This window comes from Heloderma suspectum, chromosome 5 (genome assembly GCF_057233095.1).
Source record: "Heloderma suspectum isolate Gila_16-S chromosome 5, 16-S_ref, whole genome shotgun sequence".
In the NCBI taxonomy this organism is placed as follows: domain Eukaryota; kingdom Metazoa; phylum Chordata; class Lepidosauria; order Squamata; family Helodermatidae; genus Heloderma; species Heloderma suspectum.
Window position 1 is genome coordinate 186,114,503 of NC_139462.1, and position 26,285 is coordinate 186,140,787.

Sequence of the window (26,285 nt, forward strand, 5' to 3'; positions counted from 1 at the left end):
TTCCATACTTAATTTTTTAACTGAACCAGAGATAGTGGGTGCTTTCAGATGGAGAGCTCTTAGCGCTAACAGTCAAAAGGAATTGTGCAGCTATTCCATCTTAACAGATTTTTTTTTTTGCTTAAAAAAAAAAAAAGATGGAAGAAGCAGTGGAAAAACACAAATTGATGTCATCTAGCCCTTCCTGTAAAATTCGGTGAATGAGGCAGTGAAGTTGTATTATAAAAGAGTAGTCTGGAAGTACCCAGGCTTCCTTAAGAGAAACAATTACTTCCCCTACTTTGGCAAGTTTTGTCAAGATTTGTCATGGCCTTTGACTTCTACAGTGAAATGTGTATGTTAATTCAGGTATTGATTATGGTGCATACTATGAAAATGTCTCACTGGCCAGTCCACTATTACTTTTTCAACACTTGTCTCTACTTTTCTTCTGTGTGTGACCCACATTTCTTCACAAAATTGTAAGCTATGACCAGTAGAAATACATTTGCATTTCCATTTTATGCCTGCAAAATACTGTCAATGAATAATGGCTGAACCTACTTTGGTGGTGACCAAAGGTGGTGACCTACTTTGGGTTCATAGCTTGTCTGTCTGTCTGTCTGTCTGTCTGTCTGTCTCCCTCCCTCCCTGTCTTCTGAACAAGTAGCAATATTATCTCGTTATTTCTCCTATCATTGATACTGATTTCTTTCTACATCCTATTGTGTTTTGGCATTAACTGAGATTATAAACTATGCAGAACAGGGGACTTGTTTCGCAAATACAGTATGTTTTACTTAGACTTTGAGCAGTCCAAGTAAGTTCATCTAAATGAAAACTACAATTTTTACAATATATTACTTCCTTTTTTTCTTTCACTGGGTATGTGTGGTGTATGTGTCATCTCTATTTTGTGAATGTATTAGGCAGTCCTGAAATCTATTGATGGAAATACGTAATTCGCGAGTAGTTTCTCTCTGTGTGTGTATTCACACACACGCTCATATGTGCATATATGCTGCAATATACATGTTTTTGCATAACAGGTGAATTGTTGATATACATTTTAGCATGAAATGTTAGTAGCAACCAAGTAAATATGAATCCACTATAAAGCATTGCTTTAAAACAAAACACTTTATTTCATTAAAGATCATATTACTTCACCAGGCATTCCAAGCTCAGCATATTTCCTTTATAACACAAAGTTGAATTTGGTTCTAGCCTGCGTTTGAAAACTGTTGCAGCCAGGCATAGATTGCATAGATCCCTGTCTGAAAAATGATGTTCTTTACAGCTACTTGGCATCTACATACTAGTTAATCTTTATACATTAAAATATAGGTCCCAGGAGATGAATATTTTACTGCTCACCATAATAAACTGCATGTTATAATGAAACTAATTTTATTGAATCACTTTGCAGTAATTAGCATCTTACGGCTAATGCCCTTATAGCCCATTGTATCTGAGAATTATAATCCCTATGAAGTATGTCCTGTCCTGTTTCAAGCTGAGTTCAGCCAGTTTTTCCAGTCCAAGCAAAGGGAACTGCTGTGTAAGTGTTCTGTTTGTAGAGAGTCAAGAAAACAAGGTTGTGATAAGGGCACATATTTCCTTTCTTTTTCAGATTAAATTTTTTCCGCGATGTTTCTGACTTCCGAGTATTGGCATGTGGTGGAGATGGAACTGTGGGTTGGATTTTGGACTGCATAGGTAAAATGATGACTTTTTAATGTCTTTTATGGAGCTATTATATGTATTTTTTTTGAACATTTACCAGTTGTCTGAAATGTGACCATTTTGCACAGTTGATCCTGGGATTCATCTGAGAAAGGAAAACTTTTTTTGCTCCATGTTAGAGTAATCAAAAGAAGGGAGGCTACAGAAAGGAAGTTGGTTATTAGAGTTTGGGGAACTTTTCAGAGAGACAGTTGAAGTAGTAACTAAGCTATCTAACCATTTTCATATATTGTGTATAGGGAATATCTCATTTTATTGTTGATACTGTTTCATTATGCTGGACTTTTGTCAGTATTACAGTATATGGCTCATTAAATTTCAATAGGCTATATTTTAATAGTCAGGAGAACTAAGAGTATTGTTTTTCTTTTGTTTTCTGCTTTGTCATAGGAACAAAGGAAGCTCCCTTAAACTCAGTCAGACCATTTGGGTTAGTTATTTGTGTCCTGTTATGGGAACCAGGGACACACATCACATGAAGTGTTGGAAACTCTTTCTTTTAGCCAGTGTCTTGCATGTTCCCACACACTTATCCCCTTGAGCTGCCTCCTCCAGGGTTTATTACGCTGTCACTATCCTTGTATAGATGCTTTCTTGCCACTTCCCCAAGTAGAAGGCTCACTTACTTGAATGTTTGAGGAAAGTCGTTTTTTGGAGCAACTTATGACCCTCCAAAAGCCACTTTGATCTTAGGAATATATCATAAAAGCACCTCTAAACTACTTCAACAATAGTTTTTTTTTAACCTACGAGAATAAGTATAATGTGATTTTCCTCTTCAGTTGGACTTCAGGATCCTCCCTAGATCCCATAGCACTATGCTGTGATGGCAGAGAGGATAATATAGTTTGGGCTTCTCTGTGTATTTATTCCCTTCAAAAAGGAAGGTTATTTTTAGTTATGCAGCTATTAATTTATTTACTAGATTGATAACCTACCCTATTTGCAAAGACTCAGGGAAGGGCCATAGCTCAGTGACAGAGCGCATGCCTTGCATGCAGAAGGTCCCAAGTTCAATCCCCGGCATCGCCAGGTAGAGCAGGAAAAATTCCTGCCTGAAAACCTGGACAGCCGCTGCCAGTCAGTGTCAATAATACTGGGCTAGATGGACCAATGGTCCTACTCAGTATAAGGCAACTTCCGATATTCCAGATGGTGTCAATCTTAGAAAAGAACAATATATTAAAATGTTTATGAAATAATAACTTCAAAGTATATAACAATATATTTCAAAAATATGACCAATAAAACAAGCTACATTTAATTCTGGATTTCTGAATACAAAATGGTCTTGTGTTGGGCCTAGAACTTGCTTTGGCTAAGTGGAAGGGAGTTTCAGAACTGGGAGCAATGATGGAGAAAATTGTTTTATGTGCTTTTGTTATATATTACATATTATGGGTTTCATCTAATGCTGCCTTTTTATGAATAGACACTTGTGGAAGGGCTTTTGATCTAGCAGAAGCTTTGGCTACCATCTCCCATGCTATTCTGAAGTGTCCACCAACAAAGACTGGGGGGTTGCTTAGGGGGGAGCTGTAGGAGTGAAGGCGAATCAGTGGAAATTGCCTCTACCCTTCCATTAGTGATGGCCTCTGCTAGATCAAAAACTGTTTTGCAAACAGAAGGGCTCCTTGGGAAGGTTAATGTTGGATGCAATCCTGTATACTGTATATTAGGCCAGATCTGTCAGTAACCAATGAAGTCAAGCACAGAATGCAGGTCTCATATAGCCCACCAGGGGGTTGATAAACACTTTGTTGCCTGCCTGGAACTGTAAAAACAGGGAAGTTAGTGATGGCTTATGAAATATATAGATTTAATTTACATTTTAATTTTAATTTGATTCACCTTTTGCTAGGTTTAGCTTTGCCCTAGTAAACTCTTGTTCTTACTTTTTTCCCCTTTTCTAATCTTGTATTTTATTGTTGTCAGCCCAAAGGATTTAAGGTGCCCACCTGTATCTCTGTATCTCAGTGTAGGATTAAGAAAGGAAGAAGAATGCTTTAGGTTAGTAGTGAGATTCTAGCTAGCTAGAAATGATATTTTCTTGAGGTGACAAGAGAAATAGATTGTAGTTCAAAGGGATTCATTATAAATTTGTCATAGAGACATTATAGATTAAAGTGGCATGTAAATATTGTTTTGGTCAAAAGTCAAAACTTAGAAAATAATTAAGAACGAACTCTTGGTGAAAATGTTGTCCTGACATTTTCATTGTTTTACGATTCTTGTTTTGTTATTAAAGAATGACTATATACTATAGGTATCGGAGTATGAAACATCCAGTTAGGTTGCAAAAGAACTCCTCCTCACCTGATTCTTCTCTGGGATAGATTTTTTTAGCTGTGATAATGTACTGGATTTAAGATTAGTTGCTTCAAATCATTTTTCATTTGTAATGTTTTCTGACTCACTTGAAGAAATTGCTTTGTCTCTTATGTTTTTCATGCTATGTCCTACTCTCCTGTTTGATCACTAGGTATGGTACTGATATTAAATTTTATATGAAAGAACTTGAGAGACAAAGTCCTTAACTTTCTTTACTTTCCTTGTGGAATTTCTCGAGTTCTTTCATAGAAAATGGAATGTCAGCACAATACCTTTTGAACACACAGAAGCACGTGTACTCTATTATGCATGATTTTACATTGCCTAGTTACCTCAGCAACTTAAAGTTGACCTAAATATTGGGAGTGTGAAAACTTACCTGTAAGAGGCAATCTACAACATTTTATCAAGGAACAGGCAGGCCAAAGTACCGGGTTGTATTTGGCTTGGTGTCAGGAGCACCCTAGCAGCTTCTTTCAGTACACTCTAACAGCCTACTCAAGACACAGACAAAAGGATTCTTTTCAAGGCTTTAATCCTTTTACAACTTAATGACTCTTTCAGATGCTAATCACCAGTGACTAAGCAATGAACAGCAGAGTAGCCTATGCTCCGGGTAGGCAGTTGGTCCCCATTTGAAGGAGAGTCACTTGAAGACCCTGAACTTATGGTCTAGGGAGAGATCCTTCCTCTTTCCCTTGGGTCCACAGGACGCGGCCATTGCTTGTGCGCCAAACGGGTGCTACGCCTCCTTTCTGTGCCCTCCGTCGCTCTTTGCGTCTTCATCGAGCGTCTAGCAAGCCCCCCTCCAGCGCTCTCTCACTGCCAGGGTCACTATCTATCTCAGGAATGCCGGCAGGAGGAATCTCTACCAACTGCTGTGCCTGTGAGAGATGAGCTGGCTTCTCTCCCACAAATTGCTGATCCTCCTCAGAATCCGAACTGCTCTGGGGTTCTATCGGTTCAGTTTTCACCCTGACACTTGGTGCATCACATGTTGTGCAGCCCTGGATTCCATAGATAACATGGAATATTGAACTAGCATTTTCCCCTTGACATTAGTTTAGTGTATTTGGTTTCACTGAGTGAACCCACCTCTGCTGGTTTTATGATTTAACATATCCTGAATGTCGGAAATTGGTGTTGGGAAGAGGACATGCTTCCACTGTAAAATATTGGTGTGTACATGTGCACTTCATTCCATGCAACCACCCCACCCTGCCCCCTGAAGCTGCCAAATTCAACAGTGGGAGATTGTCTGTCTGTCTGTCCGTGTATCATCTATCTTGCACTTTTAGCACTACAGTGTGCTCAAAGGGTCAAAATTAGCTTGTCCTGAAACTAAATATGACCATTTTAGTGCTCTGTAGCAGCTGTAGCTGCAAAGAGAAAACTCTCTGGAAAAGACCCTGATGCTGGGAAAGATTGAAGGCAAAAGGAGAAGGAGACGGCAGAGGATGAGATGGCTGGATAGCATCACCGATGCAATGAATATGAACTTGAGCACACTCCGGGAGAGAGCGGAGGACAGGAAGGCCTGGCGTGCTATGGCCCATGGAGTCACAATGAGTCGGACACGACTGAACAACAACAAGCAGCTGTAGCACACTAAAAGGGTCAAATTTAGCTTGAGAGGAAGCAAAATTTAACTCTTTGAGTGCTACGAAGCGGTTTGATTGAATTTCAGCATCAAACCACCACTTTTCTTGATTTTTCCCAGGGCGCCATGCAGACTGCACAGTGCCCTGCAGAGTGCAGTCCATGGGAAGGTTGGAGATGAGAAAATGGCTCTTGGACCTTCCAAAGTTGCCCCCCCCCCCACAATCATAGGGAATAACAATTATCACAATTTGCCCACTAGTTTGTTTTTTTCTTGTTTTTATCCTGCTTTGTCATGTGAGCTATCCTGAGACCTTTTTGTAATAGGGTGACATATATTATCAGTCATAAATTAATAAGTAAAATAAAATATGGAGCACTGGCAGCTAATCAGTGGCTACTAGGCTATGCTAAAAGTGTCGTAAATAATGGAACCAGGTATACGAATAGCAGGTGCAGAGAAATTGAAAACCTGGTTAATTGAAAATGCTGCATTTGGTTTTATTCCGAAACACAGGCTGGACCGATGGTTGAGTCAAAAATTTATCCTGCCACATTATTCATATGATTAAATATTTATTTTGGATCTATATGTTAGCTCATCTGCTGTTAGGCTTTAACCATGTCTATTTATTTCATTCACAGAGAAAGCAAATTTGATTAAGCATCCTCCAGTTGCTATTCTCCCTCTTGGAACTGGGAATGACTTAGCCAGGTGTCTAAGATGGGGAGGAGGTAAATAAAAGTTATCTCACTAGTTAAAATGTAAATATATTTCTTTTGCAAAAAAGACATCTCAGATATGTTTTAGCTACTGTATATTTTTAAGTGTAAGGAATATGATTTCTTTATTACCACACCTCTAAGGTAATGTAATCAGTTTGTCAATGAGTGGCTTATAGGATCAAACTTAGGGGTCCTACTTGCCTTTAGCATTGCTGCCATGGTGTTTCCTTCTCAGCACCTGCATAATATAGCCATGCCAGCTAGTGAACAGTTCTCCTAGGGGGAGTGGATAAATCCAAGTGTGCCTTGCGTTACCTTATGCAGCCATGGTTAGAAGGTGGGGTAGGGGTTTCCCTCAGAATTGGAGCAAAAGCTAACTGACTTTACCCCACTTCCTATGCATAACATCTCACTTTGTTTTTATTGTTGCAAGTTGGCAATTATGCTGCTCCATGTAAAGGTAATTCATAAGATCAGATTTGGTAGAGGCATCAGAGATCTTACTCTGTTGTCAAATCATGTCTGTTGACAGTGCCACTGCGCAGATGACATATTTGAGAGAATTAATATGTTGAGGGGAGGGTCTGGATTGTGTCCATTGGTGCTATCCCTGACTTCTGTGTAGTCATCCAATCATTTGTACAAAAGAGAAGGTTGATGAATGTGCCAAGACCAGGAGGGGTGGGACCACTGGGTGCAAATCTGAACTCCCCTCCACACATTTTTTACTGGTATGTTATCTTCATAGTGCTAATGAGAAGTCAGGAACTTGTGTGTTTCATGTAGGTGGTATATAATCATGGAAAATCAAAATACCAATTATTTTTACCTTTTTAAACTGGGATTGTTCATAATATAAATGCATCACTATTTTTCCATGTAAAACCTTATTTTTTCTTTACAACTGGCTTTAAAGGAGAGATATTTCAAATTTAATACTTTTAAAAATGTGTCTGGGAATGTTACAAATCAAGTCTCAAGTCAACACAGTGCTAATAATCTTGGATGTCCTTATACATAGTTCTTTCCTTCTTCTCTCATCCTGCAGTAGATTTCAGACAATCAGTTTTATGGTGCTATCTACCAGGATCCACGGAGGCAAAGAATAAATAAAAAAGAAGAGGATTCATGTAAAATCAAACCTCCTGTACCCTTGCCTCCTTCCTTGAAAGCATGAAGAGTAGGCTCTTTTAGATCAAGCACCTGCTTTATGGGATTAAAAGGGGAGGACAGTGGAAACTTGCACAAGATGCCATGAAAAGATCTAGCCAAGGAAACAGGACACCTTGTGATCTTGTAAGTTACGCCATTTTACGGTGCCAGAGCAGTCTCTAAATGGTCCTCATAATGGCTGTCTAGCTTTCCGTCCCCAGATGACTCTAACTCATAGTTCCCTTAGTATCTGAGCGAACCCAGTGAGTGAAGCTTCGTGTCTTGCTTTCCTTTCATTTGTCTTGTGCTCCTTCTCCTGATTTGTTAGGGAGCAATTGACACCGTGACAGTGTTGAAGTTAAGCAGGTGTGGACCTAATCAGGTCCTGCATGGGAGACCATGTGGAGATCCTTGTAAGCTGCACTAAGATTTGCTCCAGAGGTCCAGCTTGTGTGCCTGCGAGAGAGGTAGGTGAGCACAAGAGACTGGGCCTTCTTTGTGGTGTTCCCACAGTTATGGAACTCCTTACAGTGGATTTACACTTAACCCCTTTAGTCATGCCAGCCACATGACCACGGAAGCGTCTTCGGACAGCGCTGGCTCTTCGGCTTAGAAACAGGGATGAGCACCGCACTCTAGAGTCAGACACGACTGGTTGGGGACACCTTTACCTTTTACCTGTAGTGCAGGCCTTTTAGAAGGCCCTGAAAAGTTATTTCTTCACAGCAGTTTTCCTCTTAGTAGCTGCACACCTATCTGATGTGTCTAATTGTATCTGGTATAATTTGTCTTTGTACATTGTTTTGTGAGGGCTTGTGCCTTAAAAAAACTGGCTTATAAATACATTAAATAATTTCAGCCATACCTCTGATTGGGCCCTGAATGTCAGCTTCCTTTCAATGACTCTTCAGCTTTTTATTTGTTCTCCTTTCCACCACTACAACTTCATAACTAAATACAAATATTCTCTTTACTTTGGGGTCCTTCCCCCTTCCTCTAGTTCCCTGGTGCACAGCTTCTAAGACCCATGTTACTAACTCTGTGTGGTTGCAGCTCTTTGATACTCTTTGGTACCTTTTACTTCTTCCTCATTAAGAGAATGATCTTTGTGCTCACTCTGATCCTTCCTATATAAATATCCTTTGGTCTCTATCTAACTTTCAACATATCCATTGGAAAGTTTTACCTTCAGATTATATGCGAAAATCCCATGGGGATCTTGAGATTTAAAACACTCTTTGTTGGAATGCTGAAAAAAGACTTTAGTCTTCCTAACAAATCTGCTAACAAATAAATATGGCCAGTTTGGATGGATAAAAGAATATCTCTGTCTTGGTTGTCTTCAGCTGGCCTTGAAGACATGTTCTGAATTGTTGTTTGGAACATGAATATATGATTCCTCTTGGTCTTTCCTGTTCCAGTGGCTTTCTCCCAGATCCTACTCTTTAACTCACATTGTTTTATGAATTGTGTTCTGGAAAATTAGTGGATATCTTGAAGAAGAAATCTTTCTGGAAATGGCAGATATGCTGGTTTATGTGAAATACTTAGTCATGTATTATTGTAGTTGATCAATACACTAGCGTGATCACATTATTATTAAAAATCATTGTTATATGATAATTACTTTTGAAAAATCAACTTGAGTTCATCTGGGTCCTAATATTTACTTCTGCTTAGGGTTAGATCAGATTTTGGCTACATCTGTTACATATATTGTTCCTTATCTTGCTAGTATATTTTAGTATTTTTCTTTTGGAAATGTAGGTTCTGCAGACATTGGTCCCAATCCAGAAAAACTAGTTGTGTTAAGTGCTTCTGAAACCATTATGGCATTAGTCACAACTAACTTGTCTTATTTATTCCAATGGGTCTTAAATGTGACTAGCTTTTTTTGGATTAGGGTCATTGTCTGTTCATGTTCCCTTCTTCCTTATATTTTTTGAATAACAACAACTCTTGGCTTACACTGAGTTAACAGTATTCTTATAATTGCTGGGAATACTTGAAAGTCCCATACATGTATCTGTCTGGAAATAGCCTTTTAATTTTTGTACTGTACAGATAACCAGCAGTTCAAAATTATGCAGCTGAACTTTTTCAAGGACATTGATCTGGCTTTAAAAAGTTAACTTGCCATCCTCGTACAAAATATATTTTCTCTTTGCATACACTTTCCATATGTAAAAATGATATATGTAAGCTACAAACATCCTTCTAGAAGCACTGAGGAAAACTCAGATCTCTCCACTCTATCTCAGTATTTTTTTTACTTACAAATGTCTATTGAAAACCAAGGTGTAAATTTCACCTTTTCCATGGAGGATTAAATTTCCTTGGGAAATAGAGTGGCTTTCCTTATCCAGTGAGGAGACAATTTATGCATGGCCACTTCTTGCCTGTGTCCATAAACTGTTACATTGGTATATGGTGCAACCTATTTTACCACATGGATATGCCAGCAACAGGAGCAAATATATGATCAATGTGTTTCATAAGCTGCCTTGACTGGTGGACTTCTTCTCTCTTGAGCTTCTTTCTGCTTTCTCTGATTGTCTGGAATGTTCTGCAGAATGGAAGAAAGTAGGGGCACATAGCAATGGAAGATTACTGACTGGTGATTCATTATGTCAGAGCCCTTCTTCTCTGTCCCCATTACTGGAAACCCATTACTTCTTTCTTTATGGACTGTCCATCCTGGACTAGTGCCTAACCATTTTGCAAGCTAGCTGTTGAAACTATGAGAAGAATAAGCACTCAAGTTCACTTCCTCTCCCTATTCTTTGCCTCCTTTTCCATGGTAGCTGATGCCACAACACTGATTTTTTTCTTTCTGAAACTTTCCTATAGGATTGGAGAACAGAAGGGATGCCAACAAATTTATTTGCTGGTGAGTAGTTTTCCCTTCTCGATGGTGCAAACTCCTGGCATGGGTTATGTATTACTAAACAAATAACCTTTAACAATTTACAGAATCCACTCCACTGCTACTGAATATATTGCTTGGCAATACTAATTTAGTAGCTTATAGTAGGAAGATAAGATTTCAGTCTCTTTAGATGAAGTAGGATTGATTTCCTCCCCACCAGCCATAAATCATACCAACGGGTGAGGATAGGGGTTTGTTGACATAGTACCATTTCATGCCCACACTGAAAAAAAGTGGCAGCATTGCAGATGCTATCATGACTTGCACCAGAGGGGCATGATGGCAGTTGCATAGGAGTTTGAGACCAGTCATATCATTTATAAGGATACTTAAATGATGAAGGACTTTTAAGAAGTGTGACTCACTATGAAATAAAATCTCAGTGTAAATAAAGAATTTCCTCAGCTAAGTCTTTTGAATTTCCTTTGGCCTTGCTGAACAAGCCTTTGCAGTTTAGCACTTAAAAATGCAAATACTGCACTATTGCGTTCCCCCTCTCCTTGTATTATTCCTGTTAAAACTATTACCAATAACAAAGAAAGTTTATGTAGAAGAATCAAGTGCTGTGAGCTCTGAGAGGGATTGTATGTGATGGCTATCTTGTACCCATACTGAGCCCGCAAGATCGATTGCCCCCAGGCAACATCCGTGTGTGTGTGTGTGTGTGTGTGTGTGTGTGTGGCAGTTGTTCTGGGAAATGTGGAGGAGGGATACAGCCCCACACATTCTTTCTGGTGGGCCATTGACACTCCCCATCACCTTTGAATAGCAGACCTCTATGTCATATCAGAAACTGCTTTTAAAAGTTCCCTTAGTTTTAGATGTGGTTTGCCATTTGGCAGGGAAGTGGTGGGATATTTAAAAAGTCCCAAGTTCCCCTATGTGCATATAACTAGTTGTACTGTTCTTTCCATCTGAACTAATGTCTCAGTCTCTCTTCTCTCTCTCCCTTTTTGCTATATGTAAAATGGGAATAAAAGGAATCTGTGTCTCACCTGGATTGTTATAAGGATGAGTTAGATTGTATGACACATACCTGATGGCTTGTTATTCACAGACCTGATGGGATGCATTATCAAATATAAATAGAGTCATAAACCGCATTCGTTCATGTAACTTCATACCATTATCCTACTAGGATGTTTCTAAATTTTGAGAGAGTTATGCAGATATTTAAGGGGTGTGTTTTTTCAATCATCATAGTTAAGTGGTTAATGCAACTGTATTTAATTCTGTTCTAGTGTGTTAATTAGGACCACCTGTCTGCTTTTTTGCACTTGCAACCAATGTCAGAGTGGGCCAGAGCCTGCCCTCTGTTACATTACTGTTAATTCACAATCCTCTGAAGCATTATGGGTTATTTACATTGATTGGGTTGAAACCCAAAGTTATTTTTGCAGTTCTTTAGCCTAGAGCAGGATCAGTGCCAGGCTTGAGTGAGCCCTTGGCATAGTGCCACTGATGGGCCCCCAGCACAGCCTGGACTTTCACCACTGCCCTTCTCCCTGGCATTGCTGCTTGCATTTGCTACCACTTGGGTCTGCCAGCATGTGGTCACTCAGCTCAAATTAGTGCTAGGTGGATGCCATGTTTAATGTCCCACAGTGCAATAGCTGGCTCCTGGCCCATCACAGTACCACTACCAGGTAAGCTCACCTGGGAGGAAAGGGGTGTCTGGATGCTGCATTGCTACTGGGGCCAGTACCCAGTACCCACACTGTCCAAATGCAGGAGACTGTAGCAATGCCAGGGAAGTAGAGTCCAGGCAACATGTCTTAATATGCCAGGTCCTGACAGTGGCCCTGGCTTAGAATTTCCACCATTAACATGTATTTTCTGTGTACTTAATGCTGCATGGTGGGATTGTAGTCCCTAAACCGAGTAAGGAAGTAAAATGTCATTATATTCTGTCATATCTGAAAAACACTGTTTTTACATTTTGGCAGGATATGAAGGTGAAAATCTTCTGAAGATCTTAAAAGATATTGAAAATAGCACAGAAATCTTGCTGGACAGGTGGAAATTTGAAGTCATACCTAATGATAAAGATGAGAAAGGAGATCCAGTGCCTTACAGCATCATCAATAATTACTTTTCAATTGGAGTGGTAAGATTTGTGCTTATTTTTACATTATTTTTAAAATATACTGTTCTAAATAACTGCTCAGAGTTGATGCTCATAGTGAGGGATGACTGAACATGGATAATTTATTTTATATACATTTTTTCTAGTAAAAGAGCTACATAGAGGAAACAATCTGCATAAATTTACTGACATAGTCAAAATAGAATTATTTTCTCAAGCTCTTCCACCTGTTCATGCATGGGCAATATAATCACACTGCTCCTAATGGTTTATATGAAGAGCTGTAGCACTAAATTAGAGGTGCCTATACAAATATAAATGATGAATCATTCATTAACACCTCTTAACTGTCATGTTGGTAAATATTCAGTCTTTCAGAGGCACACTGCTGAAGAGTGTTTCTTAAATATACTCTTTTTTTAATGGACAGAATTGGGCTTGCTTCCATACCTATCTCGATTAAGAAACACAATCTTATTATTTTCCTACACCCCCTCCCGATCTTTCAGATGATATAGAAACAAAATTGACAGTGACGGCATTTGGGAAAGGCCTTAGCTCAGTGGTATAGCATGCGCTTTCCATTCAAAAAGTCCCAGGTTCAATTCCTGGCATCTCCAGTTAGAGATAGGAAGGAACCTGTCTGAAACCCTGGAGAATTGCTGCCAATCAGTGTAGACCAGGGGCAGATGAGCTCTTTCTGCCAAAGGGCAGAATTCAATTTTGGGGAAGCACTTGTGGGCCACATTCTGGTGGTGGGTGAGGCTAAAGATAAAAGGAGTGGTGCCAAAATACAAAAATAGAACACAGCCTATTGTGGCTTAAACCTCTTACTGCCAATAACTAGGCCTTCAGAGAACCATTTTAGCCTTCTAGAATGGGAAAAAACTGCACAGAAGCTCAGAAACCACCACACAACTGGTAGCTGGGGGTAAGGGGATGGGACCAGTGAAAGGGGACATAGCCATCTGTTAAACCCCAGAGGACCGGATTTGGCTCCCGGGCCTGAGATTCCCCACCCCTGGTGTAGACATCACTAAGAATGATCTTACTCAGTATAAGGCAATTTCCTATGTTCCTATTATAATGGGTGGGCAGGGGAGATGAAGGAGGTCAGATCTTTTGTTAGACCGATGTTGATGAATGAATGAAAGAACAGGGAAAACCTTTAACACAAAAGTACTTGTCAGTTGGGTAGGAATGATAGCTACTTCACAACTATTCAGAGATCTGTACTACTTACTAATGCAAATTAGTATAAGGACTGTCTTGTTGGATCATCTCACTGGTCCATCCAGTACAGAACTGTGCCTCCCTGCTGTGGCCAACCAGTAGTTGGCCACAGCAGATCAAGTGGGTGCAAGCTGACCAATACTGGTTCCCTCCTAATTGCCCCCAGCATTTGGTAATCAAATATTCCGACAACTTCCATATAAGTTGCATTTTTAGCTGTCCATAGGTTTGATGGCTCATATCCATGGATAGACCTATTCTCCATGAACATTTTAATCCCTTCTCGAGTCATCTTCGCTAATGGCCATTGCCATATCTTAAGGCAAGCCAGTTTCAGGGCTGTCCTTGATAACTGTTTGGAAGTTTCAGTTGGTGCATAATGTGGTGGCACACCTTGTAAAGGAGTCACATATTACACTGGTGCTCTGATGTTTGCACTGGCTCCCACTCTTATCTAGGAACAATTCAAGGCATAGGTTATAACCTTTAAAACCTTATATAACTTAGACCTAACATACCCTAGAAACTGTCTCTTCTCATGTGTCCTGTTATGAATTCTGGGGTTCACTAAGTGCACATTTTTAATGATATCAACAGTGTGTCAGGTTCAGAGAGCAAGAGTATGAAGAGAAGGTGTCCTAGTCATGGAATCCTTTCCCTTTGCAGATTCACCATAGTTGCCTTCAGGGGTCAGCAATGCTTTTCAAGCCAATGTCAATTATGAGTCTAAATTTTCAGGGGTTTTAGTTTTTATTTTATTTATTTTATAAGCAAGTTTATTGTTTGTTTTAAATTTAAATTTTTAAATTTTATTTTAAATTTAAACCAGTGCGAAAAGTATAGGGAGACAAAACAATACAAACATATTATAAGCAGACTAAAAAAGCACATCCATGTCAATATTGACAGTTCTTAAACAAACATAAAATAAGGTGCATCCCAGCTTTGCCGTGTACAACAGCAGTGATCTTATTCATGATCGAAATATTCCAGATTTTATGTAGCCAGTCATATAAGGAAGGAGTTTTGGCAGATTCACGGCAAAACTGATCCTAAACACTCATTTACCTTCACCTCACAGATGACCTTGTGTATAGCGTGTGCTCATCATAATGATGCCCAATAGTTTAAATATTCTAATAATATGATCCCCACCTCACCCCCGCTATTTGTGGGGGAAACAGTTTTCCATGCACAGGACATCGGTGTGAAGGAATCACTTCATACATGAGGTCATCTACAGCTAGTTGGCCATATGTGAGATGGAGATACAGCCACTCTACCAGCATATGAAGAAGCACTTCAGTTCAGTTCCTGGGGTTAGAAAGGAAAGGAAAGCTTCCTCCTGTGCAAGCACCGGGTCATTACTGACCCCTAGAGAGACACCACTTGTGCTGGCGTTTTCATGGCAGACTGTAGCGGGGTGGTTTGCCATTGCCTTCCCCAGTCGTGACTACCTTTCCCCCAGCAAGCTGGGTACTCATTTTACCGACCTCGGAAGGATGGAAGGCTGACTCGACCTGAGCTGACTACCCGAGACCCGGCTTCCGCTGGGATCGAACTCAGGTCGTGGGGAGAGTTTCGGTTGCAATACTGCCGCCTACTACTCTGCACCACACGAGGCTCTGCGGTTAGAAAACATTAGTATAAAATAGTTTATAAAAGCCAACAGAAGAAGTAATGCAATGAGAAAAATCAGAGTTATCAAGAAATGTTCTGTAGATGCTTTGTGAACCATGCTTTAAGTCTTAACATTTTTTATTAACATGGTGCTCTCATAGTGAGAGAGAACCTCATACAAGTACTTCTGATGAATAGAAATCAGTATGTATTCCCTTCAAAGTTATTATCATATGGTAGCAAAGGTCCACGACAAAGACAAGTATACTTTTACAACACCTAATATATTACCATCCAAATGCACTATCAAATAGAAATTTGCATGGTCATGATTTAATATCCTTCAACTCTAGCCAGTCACTAAGAGCCTCTTATTCTGCCAATAGGAAAAAATATGACTGCTTAGTTCTCATAATCATAAATTTTGAAGTTGTTATGGGTCTAGCTCCCCATCACAATTCTCTAATATTTTAGCCTGGTGTTTAATTTCATATCTTGTATATATTCTTCCAGAATGAGAGAGGAATCTGAACTACAACAACTTGGGAACATATTTTAGTCTTTTACTAGATAAGGATTTTCCATTGAAATCCAGCAAACACATTGATGTTTTAGATGTTAAAACAGCAATGCAGAATTGCAATTGATGTTAGTCTATACATGATATTAGTCAATCAACATGATAGCCGGCACCAATATGAAATAAAAAGTAAAGGAGATGAAGCCTTTTAGTGCATGAACTAGTCTTTTAAAAGTATTGAAAATGAGCTTTCAAACTATATTTATATATTTGTTCAAATCATATCCTGCTTTTATATCAAAAGATGGTCAAAGCATTTAATAACAACATATTAAACATACTACAGTGTGTTCACGATACTAAAAAAAGGCATAGAAATAATATTGTGAGTGGAGATGGGGAAATAAAGAGACTGACACAGGTTCTTGGGTTCAAATTGGGCCACATTTATTGATAAAATCTGCAAAGGGGAAAAACAGGACAGGCAATTAAACTGGGGCAGCCCCTAGCTGTCCCTGAAATGGGTGAAAACATTCAAAGCCTGTGTGGTGGCGTGTCATCTCACCACCCCACAGGGCTACCTCTTTTGGGGGAGGTAGGCCTTCCCCTGTCACCCCCACCCGTGCTGCACCACACCGGGTAGGTGAGGTGAGTTGGCCTCCCAGGTAACCCTTATCCCCCCGATGGGCCACGAAACCCAGAGCGGGAGGCCTCAGGCATCACCTGTCACAATAACCGTGTCTCTGAATGCTCACCATCCCTATTCTCATTAGGGGTGTATGAAGTACTTACCCCGTTCCGGTCCGGGGCATCTGCAGGTGGGGGGAGGAGTTCTGGTCCTCCCTCTGGAATCCTCCCCTGCGAGCTCCGCTCTGCGGGGAGTCTGCGGAGCTGCCAGCTGGCTCCGGCCACTGCCAGACTTCCGGCCGTGGCCGGTCTGCGGACTCAAATGACATCCAGCATAGGGGACGCCATTTGTGTCCCTGCCGTTGGCCATGATTGGCTATGTAAATATTTACGTAGCCTATCACGGCAAAGAGCAGGGACACAAATGGTGTAGGGGACGCCATTTGTGTCCCTGCCGTTGGTCGTGATTGACTACGTAAATATTTACGTAGCCAATCACGGCCAACGGCAGGGACGCAAATGGCGTCACCTATGCCAGACGCCATTTTGTTCCACAGCCCGGCAGCGGAACGAAGACGGCGACCCAGACCAGCCACCATCAGGTAGGTTCCATCCCGGGGGGGATTTCGGGGGGTGGGGTGGGGTAGTCCTTTCCACCACGGACTCTGGGGGGCTGGATTCCAAAGAATCCGGCCTCTGGAGTCCGTGGCAGATTTCTCCGCCATCCCTAATTCTCATCCCCAATGCCCATCCTAACAGCCACAGGGAGTGACAAGCCTATTGCTTAGTCCCAGTCCCCCCACCTGCGCTGAATTACTTCCCGCAGGCCCTTTTGCAGATCCCACAGAAATGTATCATTCCCTAAGTTGGACAGGTGGGCCCTGTCTTGCCTATACAGCTCCCCCCACATCCTGAAATATTTGGATGAGAAATAATCCCGTCTCCCTGCTGGGATTGCCTCAGAGCTATTTCCCTGTTAACCTTCTGCTGAGCCCTTTCTCACTGGCCACAGCTGTTCCTCCATTTCATCCTGGGAAGCAAACTGAGCCGAAGGCTCTTCCACCACATGCTGTGTCAGCCCAACACTTGACTGTTGGCAAACCAGGGAAGTCTAAGCTGGCACCACAGCTTGACCTGGGAACCCTCTGTCGTGCCCCACCATGCGTCAGCCCAACAACTAAATGTTGGCACCATCTGTGTCCACGATGGCTCCTCAGCTCGACCTGGAAACCCTCTGTCTGGTCTATTTCACTTCTGTCCAACAGTGGAATATTGGCACACAAGCTGAGTAAAAGCTGGCTCCACAGCTGGACGTGGAAATGCCATGTCCAGCCCAAACATAGTGCTGTGCCCGTGTGTGCACACATACACTGGTTCCCAACAATCCAGTGATCTAAGGGAAGGAAACCAACAGGTGAGCTTGAACACTGCTTGACGTTGCATCCTTATTGCCCCAGGAGTGATTGCATGTATAAATTGAAAAGCCTTAGAGCACCACCTGTCCCCACCTGAACTTCGTCATGTAGAAACGAAGACAGATGGCCGAGGAGGCAGTCCAGGCACGAAAGGGATGCAAAGGCTCCAAGGCCTCCCACTTCCCAGGTCAACCCCATGATCACTGAATGAATACTTTAGTTAAGGGAGGAACCATTGTGAAGAAAAAAAGGGGGGGGGACTTTCCCCCACCCCATAACACAAACGGAAGCCACCACAGCCTCCACTGAGCCCAATTCCATCACCTGTATGGGAAATAAGGACACTCTTACACCTGTACTCCACAGTTGATCCTGGACCGACGGAGCCGATATGTATGACCTGTTGAGAGAACTGAATATTCCAACTAGAAGGCCCATTCATACACATTGTCCATGGCTGCCACCACTATTGAGAAAGATAGACTGCCCCAAAGAAAACTGTCAGTAATGCAGCAGGGGATAATTGCATCAAAAAGGGAGTTGCACTGAAGGCTACTGGCCCCACAGATGTGGAGAAAAAACGGGGTGGGTGGGGCGTGGGTATCCTCATTAAAATTATCAGGCCAGATACCAGACAAACTCCATAGGGTGCCCTGGACCCTAAACCCTGTGGTGTATGTCAAGCTGCTCTCAGATTCAACCAGAAGACAAATGCAACCAGCTCAATGCCAATAGTCCAGGCTGGGAGTCCTACTACACTCCAGGAATGGATGAGGGATCATAACGATAAACTACCAAGATGGAAACAACCACCACAGTGAATGTCAGAGCCAAAGGCTCCATCTATTTATTTTTATTTATTTATTATTAAATTTATTAATCGCCCATCTGGCTGGTCACCCAGCCACTCTGGGCGATGTACAACATACAATAAAAACAGTTTAAAACAATAAAATTCTACAATAAAAACATTTTCTAAAATACCCTAACCCACCCCAAATGCCTGCCTGAACAACCACGTTTTTAATGCATGACGGAAGCTCATTAAAGAGGGGGCATGACGGAGTTCCCTAGGGAGGGAGTTCCACAGAGTGGGGTCCACCACAGAAAAGGCCCTCTCCCTCGTCCCCACCAGTCTAGCTGTCCTGGCTGATGGGACAGAGAGAAGGCCATCCGAGGCTGATCTTGTTAAGCAGCCTGTCTGGTGCTGCTGGAGGCGCTCCTTAAGATAGGCTGGGCCAGAACCATATAGGGTTTTAAAGGTCAAAACCAACACCTTGAATTTGGCCCGGAAATCAACTGGTAACCAGTGCAACTCCTTCAGCACTGGAGTGATGTGATCTCGCCGGCAGCTGCCTTTAATCAGGCGAGCCGCCGCGTTCTGTACCAGCTGCAGTTTCTGAACCGTCTTCAAGGGTAACCCCACGTAGAGCACATTACAGTAGTCTAAACGAGAGGAGACCAGGGCATGTACTACCGATGGGAGCAGATGGTCGGGAAGGAAGGGGCGCAGCCGCCGTATCAGATGGAGTTGATACAGCGCTGTCCGGCTCACAGCTGACACCTGAGCCTCCATGGACAGCTGGGAGTCCAAAATGACCCCCAGGCTGCAGACCTGGTCTTTCAAGGGTAGCCATACCCCATTCAACACCAGGTCAACATCCCCCAGCCTCCTCTTGTCTCCCACCAAAAGTACCTCGATCTTGTCAGGGTTCAGCTTCAGCCTATTCCTCCCCATCCAGCCACTCACCGTCTCCAGACATTTGGACAGGGATTCTACGGCCAACCTTGGTAAAGATTTAAATGAGAGGTAGAGCTGCGTGTCATCCGCATATTGATGACACTGCGCCCCAAACCTCCTGATGATAGCCCCCAGAGGCTTCACATAGATGTTAAATAGCATCGGGGAGAGGATGGAACCCTGTGGCACCCCACAAGTAAGTGGCCACGGGTCCGAAACCTCCTCTCCCAGTGCTACCCTGTGGTACCTGCCAGAGAGGAAGGACCGGAACCACCACAATACGGTGTCCCCAATGCCCAACCCGTCCAGGAGGATACCGTGGTCAACGGTATCGAAAGCCGCTGAGAGGTCGAGGAGAACAAGGAAGGAGCATTCACCCCTATCCAGAGCCCTCCTCATATCATCTACCAAAGCAAGGCCTCCTAGTATAATAAGCACGTCTGGGTGCAGGAAACCCGTAAACAAAGCCCCCAGCAGAGGTGGGATACCACTGAATGAAGGGGTTGAAGGCCAATCCAACCCCTCTACAGAAAAATATGTTGGCGAATATCAAGTAGCCCGTGTAAGACACACCCTTGGGTCTCATCCTGTCCTGACCACCATCCACTGGCCGGGGTTATCCTGCAACATCTCTTCCCAGAAGGGGGAGGGACTACATCTACCAACTCACCCCTCCCCCGCAACTTCTCAGGTAACTAGTGGTAGACCAGCATCACGTAGGTGGTAGTCATGACAGTTGAAATTGCACTTTTATAAACCCTAACATGCAGGACATCCCACCCTAAGGTTGAGTGGGAGTGTGCCATTGGGCACACCCGCCCCTGCTATACCACTGCCCCATGACATGCGCCCTGGTGGAGCACAGGCTGCCTCAGTCCCAGGTCATGTAAGAGTGTGATCCTTCTCACCTCAATCCCAATTTACTGTGGCAATGGCATAAAATAGCCTGGCGTGGGTCTGACACTGCAGTCACCTGGGAGCTGGTGTGTGTGTGTGTGGGGGGGGGAGTTGATCCTGCAGATACAAGCACTGAAGTTGACAATACTAGGTAAGCATAAAACCAATGCATAGGATGACTTGATCCTTCAAATGCTGCAGAGGGAATTGGGCCCAAGACCCACGGCAGAGCCGTAATGGAAGAAGTTTCAAACGTGTACAAGGCTTTGATCACATCCAAGCATACTGTCTGGGACAGCTGGAGCTGAGATACCTGCAACCGGGGTAGTTGGCATCACCCCTACCATTAGAGCCTGCAGTGTCGCGCCTTCCTCAGCCGGGAGGGCTGGTAACCTGTAAGATCTAGGCGTGCTGTAAAAGAAGGCAACAATGTACGCTGGGACTGCTGCCAAGTTTGTTTAGGTCGCCAAGTTCAGGCAATGTACTTAATCCCATGGACATGGGAGGGGCGAGCCCTTTGTTTTACTCAACCGCCTGAGGTGAGCAAGGATTAAAGCTAATTCAGGACCAGCCTACTTCTCAGAGAAGGCATCGCGCCTTCCTTGTGGCCTATTAACTGGCGGGCATGGTGCCTACCATTTCCTTTCTTGTCCTCTTGTTGAAAATATTGTGGGCCTGAAGAAACAATTGGGGATTATAAAGAGGTCACCCTGCCCAATACTGACAAGACCCAAGCCTGCTTAGCCTCAACAAGGCAACCCTCATGCACCTTGTGACCATGCACGTGGCCCAAAAGCTGGGCCTGCCAAATAATACCTAGGGATGTACGAAAGTCACTTACCTTTTCGCAGGGGTGCTTCGCGGTGGGGGGAGGCGCTTCGCTTCTCCCCCCGAAGTTCTGGCGAGGGGGCGGAGCCGCCTCGCCCGGCCGAAATTCATGCCGGGGGGGGGAGGCTTCCCGCCTCGCCCGGCCGAAATTCAGGCCAGGAAGAAGCGCCCTGTCTCCCCGGCCGCGAAACAAAAAGTAAAAACAAACAAACAAAAAACCCCGTGATAGGCTATGTAACGATTAAAGTCGCCTATCACGGCTAGATCTCCAAAGTCAGCCGTGATAGGCTACGTAAATTGTTACGTAGCCTATCACGGGTAACTTTGAAAAGAAAAAAAAAAGCGCGTACGCAAATGGCGGCGGCCTATGGGCGCCGCCATTTGCGTTCCTTATTTGGTCCCGGTAGTCTACGTAAAGATTTACATAGACTACACCGTAGTCTATGTAAATCTTTACGTAGACTACCGGGACCAAATAAGGAACGCAAATGGCGGCGCCCATAGGCCGCCGCCATTTGCGTACACGCTTTTTTTTTTCAAAGTCACCCATGATAGGCTACGTAACGATTTATGTAGCCTATCACGGCTGACTTTGGAGATCTAGCCGTGATAGGCTACGTTAATCGTTACGTAGCCTATCACTGGTGTTTGGGTTTTTTTAAACACTTTACCTTGTAATGGTGGCGGTGGCTGGTCGCCGAAAGGCCGACGAACCGCCGCCGGGACCCGCCGCCGGGAGGGACATTCGCCAAAGGTAAGTCCCATCGCTGGGGGGGGGGGCGGAGAATTTCACCGCCGATTTCGGGGGGCCAAATGCATTGGCGCTCGGCCCCCCGAAGATTCGGGGAGAAATTCTCCACCATCCCTACGACACCCAAGGAAACATAGACATGGACAATTCTAGGGTTGGAAGGGGCCTACAAGACTATTGGGTCCCACCCTCTAATCCAATGAGGAAGCCTGATTCCCAGGTGGTCCTGCATCCAAGTACTAACCAGGACGGGCCCTGCTTAGCTCCCAGGATCCATCAGGGGCATCCAGCCCTATGCTTGCCACTAAAACTTATCCAGAGAGAAAGGGTGGCAGAAACACCCGGGGATCCTCCCCCCAAGACCAGGAAAGGACCCTCAGCAATGAAGGCACCCTCCCAGCAAGAGACCCCCAAACCTTGGGCCCAGCCAGCTGGCCCTAGAAGATCGGGCCTCCATCACCAAGGCGCGATGCAGGGCCAGTGACCCCTCTGCCACCCCCTGAGAATGGGCCAAGAGCCAACACACTAGGGATGGACGAAAGTCCCTTACCTGATCCCACAGCTTGCTTCGCGGTGGGGGGGAGGTGCTCCGTCCCTCCCCCCGAAATTCTGGCCGGGGGGGAGGCGCCCCATCCCTCTGGCCATGAATCTCGTCTCCTGCCGGGACGCAAATGGCGGTGGCCATAGCCGCCGCCATTTGCGTCCCTGCAGTCAGCCGTGATAGGCTACATAAATCTTTACGTAGCCTATCACGGCTGACTTTGGGGGGGGGAAGCGCGTATGCAAATGGTGGCGCCCATGGGCGCCGCCATGTGCGTTCCTTATTTGGGCACGTGTAGTCTACGTAAACATTTACGTAGACTACGGCAAAAATAAGGCGCTGCCATTTGCATACGCGCTTCCCCCCCCCCAAAGTCAGCCATGATAGGCTACGTAAAGATTTACGTAGCCTATCACGGTGTTTTTTTAAAATCTAGCCGTGATAGGCTACGTAAATCTTTACGTAGCCTATCATGTTTGTTGTTGTTGTTTTACTTGGAAATGGCAGCGGTGGCCGGTCGGAAGACCGGCCGCTGCCGCCGGGAGCCACTGCTGCCAGGGACATTCGACAAAGGTAAGTCCCATTCGGGGGGGGGGGCAGACCGTTTCTCCACCAATTTCGGGGGGGCGAATGCGTTGGCTTTCGGCCTCCCGGAGATTCGTGGAGAAATTCTCCGACATCCCTACAACACACAGCCCTCAGGTGGAGAGGCCTGAGATAGAATGTTCATGCCGCTAGCATGCCAAAAACTGCCATGGCGAAGGAAGCCACAGCCGTCGCCTGCCCAGTGCTGGCGCCGACATGGCTGGTCTGCGTCCTCTAAGGAGGAGTCCTCCACCGCTGCCGCCGCACGCCAAGAGGAGCTGTCGCTGCGGCAAGCGTCCTGGCCAGTCCACGGCCGGAGGCGATGCCTTGCCGCAGCCACCCCACACTCTTCCCCAGGTTGCAGAGCACTCCACCCACTCTGCAGCCACGTGTCAAAGAGGCATCTGGGAGGGGCATGGAGGGCTAAGAGAGGCCTTTCTGTCCCCTCCCAGGAGCCAGCTCGTGACTGGAGGAGACGCCTCGTCGAAGGGTCCCTCGGAGATCGAGGTGTCGCCACCACCGCCCATGCTCAGTCGGCTGCAGGAGCGCATGGCACCCGCTCTGCAGCCGCGAGTCAGAGAGGCGTTAGGGAGCAGTGTGGAGAGCTTAAGACGGCTCTCTGCCCCTCCCACCTCTGTTGGCACCACCACAGGCCACCAATCGCATCTGAACACATCGTTTCACGCTCCCCCGCCTGCAACGGCCCACCCTGAGGCCAAGCAAGCTGGACTCGGGGTGGCACTTGCGGGTAAAAGGAGAGGGGGGAATAAAAAGACAAGACGTGTATATGGAATAAAAACTTGGGGCACATTTATTGAAAACCTGCAAAGGGGAAATACCTGGGTGGGTGACCAAACTGTGCTGGCAATTAGCCAGGCGAAACATTCTATGCCTGCTGAGTGGAGTCTGTAAGACTGCCACCCTTCAAGACTATCCCATTTGGGGGAGGGAGGCCTTCTCCTGTCACACACACCCGGACCGCAAAACACCAGGTGGGTAAGGGGATGTCAGGATGGAAACTGAGCCCATAGAGCCCCAGAGCAGTTCTGATTCTGAGGAGGAACAGCCATCCGTGGGAGAGGAGCTCACTCATCTCTCACAAGCACAGCAGCTGGCAGAGATTCCTCCTGCCAGCATTCCTGGGATAGATAGGGACCCTGGCAGTAAGAGAGCGCTGGAGGGGGGCTTGCTGGACGCTCAGCGCAGATGCAGGAAGCGACGACAGATAGAGGGCGCCGAAAGGAGGTGTTCCACTCGTTTTGCGCTCAAACAACGGTCGCATCCTGAGGACCCAAGGGAAAGATGGAGGATCTTTCCATAGCCCATAAGTTCAGAGTCTTCCCGTGGTTCCCCTTCAAACAGGGACCAACTGCCTTATCTGGAACTTAGGCTACTCTGCTATCTTTCCCCAGTGCTGTTTCTTGCTTAGTAGCTAGTGATTATTATCTCAAAGAGTCATAATGGAATAAAGCCTCAGAAAGAATCCTCGTCGTCTGTGTCCTGAGTTGGCTATTGGAGGGGACTGCAAGAGGCAGCTAGGGTGCTCCTGACAGGTGAGGTGGCCTCACAGGTAATCCTTATACCCTCTCTGGGGTCACAAAACCCCGGGCAGGAGGCCTCAGACATCACCTGTCACTGAAACGGTGCCTCAGAATGCTCACCATCCCTGTTCACGCTAACAGTGCCTTCCCCACCAGCCTACCAGAAACGAAATGTGTCCACGTTAACCTGACAATCAAAATGAAACCAGATTTGCCTGTTAGACACACACACACCACTTACAGTGTGAAGTAGGCAACAAGACTCATAGCCCCAGCCAATCGGACTATCTATGAGCCACAAATTCCTACCCAGCCCCCAAAGGGTGACCACACTGCATCCTGAGATGGTGGGAGGAGAAGTGCCTCAAAGAGGCTGAAGGAAGGGCCCCTGCAGGCTAAAATGCCTCATGAGCCCTTCCTTCAACCAGTGGCCCCATACAGCGAATGCCATTGACAATCGCCCACGTCTCTTCCTCCACCCCCTAACTGCAATGACCTTCTTGCGGCCAGGCAAGCTGGATGCAGGGTAAGGCATTTACACTCCAGGCATCTTGAAAGCAACACAAAAACAGTATATTAAAAAACAGTTTTAAATTAGCAGGCCTGTATCTCCAAAGCTTATCCGAATAACCAAGTTTTCACTGCTCGATGAAAAGCAAGCAGTGATGGAGCCAGGCAGGCCTCCTTTGGGAGGACAGCCCATTATCTATTTTGTTTTATACATGTAATACCTCCCTTCAGCCAAACCGTTCCCAAGGAGATTTACAATAAAGTAAAATAACAAAATTTGAAGTGTTTGAGCACATGGTTGTGTCTCAGCTCCAGGGGTTCCTGATTATTTGAAACCCATTCTAGTTGTTTTGAGGCCTGATTTTGGAATGCAAGCTTCTTTAGTCACCCAGTTAGATGACCTGCGGTGGTTGACGGGGGGCGGTTCTAATTGGCTGAGTCTCCTGAATCCCTCGGAGGTTTTTGATGCCATCAACCATGGTATTATTCTGAGCTTTCTGGCTGGGATGAGTATATCCAGACACAGAAGGCCATCCTGGGAGTCTGCTATACTATTCCATGGACTTTGACCTGTGGGGTCCCACAAGATTCCATTTTATCTCCCATGCTTTTTAATACCAGCATTAAACCACAGGATAAGATCATCTGGAGGTTTGAGTTGAGATGCCACCAGCGTGCAGATGACTCACAACTCTGTCTCTCATTCCCACTGTCAAATCCCAGAAAGGCAGTGGAAGTGATGTGCCAGTTGTCTGGAATCAGTTCAGGCATAGATGGGGGATAGCAAACTGAAACTTAATCCAGAGAAGATGGAGGTAATATGAGTTAAATTGCCACTGACAATTATAGGTGAGATAGTTCAACCTGTTCTGGATTGGGTTGCACTAACTACCACTTGAACAAGCAAGTAAGTAGTGTGGGGGTGTTC

General features: G+C 44.6%; 1 protein-coding gene across 2 annotated transcripts in view; it reads left to right on the plus strand.

The window, feature by feature from the left end:
* Positions 1-26,285, plus strand: part of LOC146344947 (diacylglycerol kinase beta) — a 325,000-nt gene that overhangs the window by 144,114 nt on the left and 154,601 nt on the right. Inside the window, exons 17-21 of one of the 2 annotated variants that reach the window (XR_014792619.1) lie at positions 1,613-1,698; positions 6,301-6,390; positions 10,384-10,423; positions 12,409-12,569; positions 15,915-16,121. Coding sequence is in view for 1 of the 2 variants with exons in the window: in XM_084860457.1 (XP_084716583.1) it covers positions 1,613-1,698; positions 6,301-6,390; positions 12,409-12,569 (337 nt within the window). In the remaining variant the exon portion in view is untranslated. Of the gene's footprint in view, positions 1-1,612; positions 1,699-6,300; positions 6,391-10,383; positions 10,424-12,408; positions 12,570-15,914; positions 16,122-26,285 lie in introns of those variants that run through there. The other variant, XM_084860457.1, reaches the window with a different exon arrangement.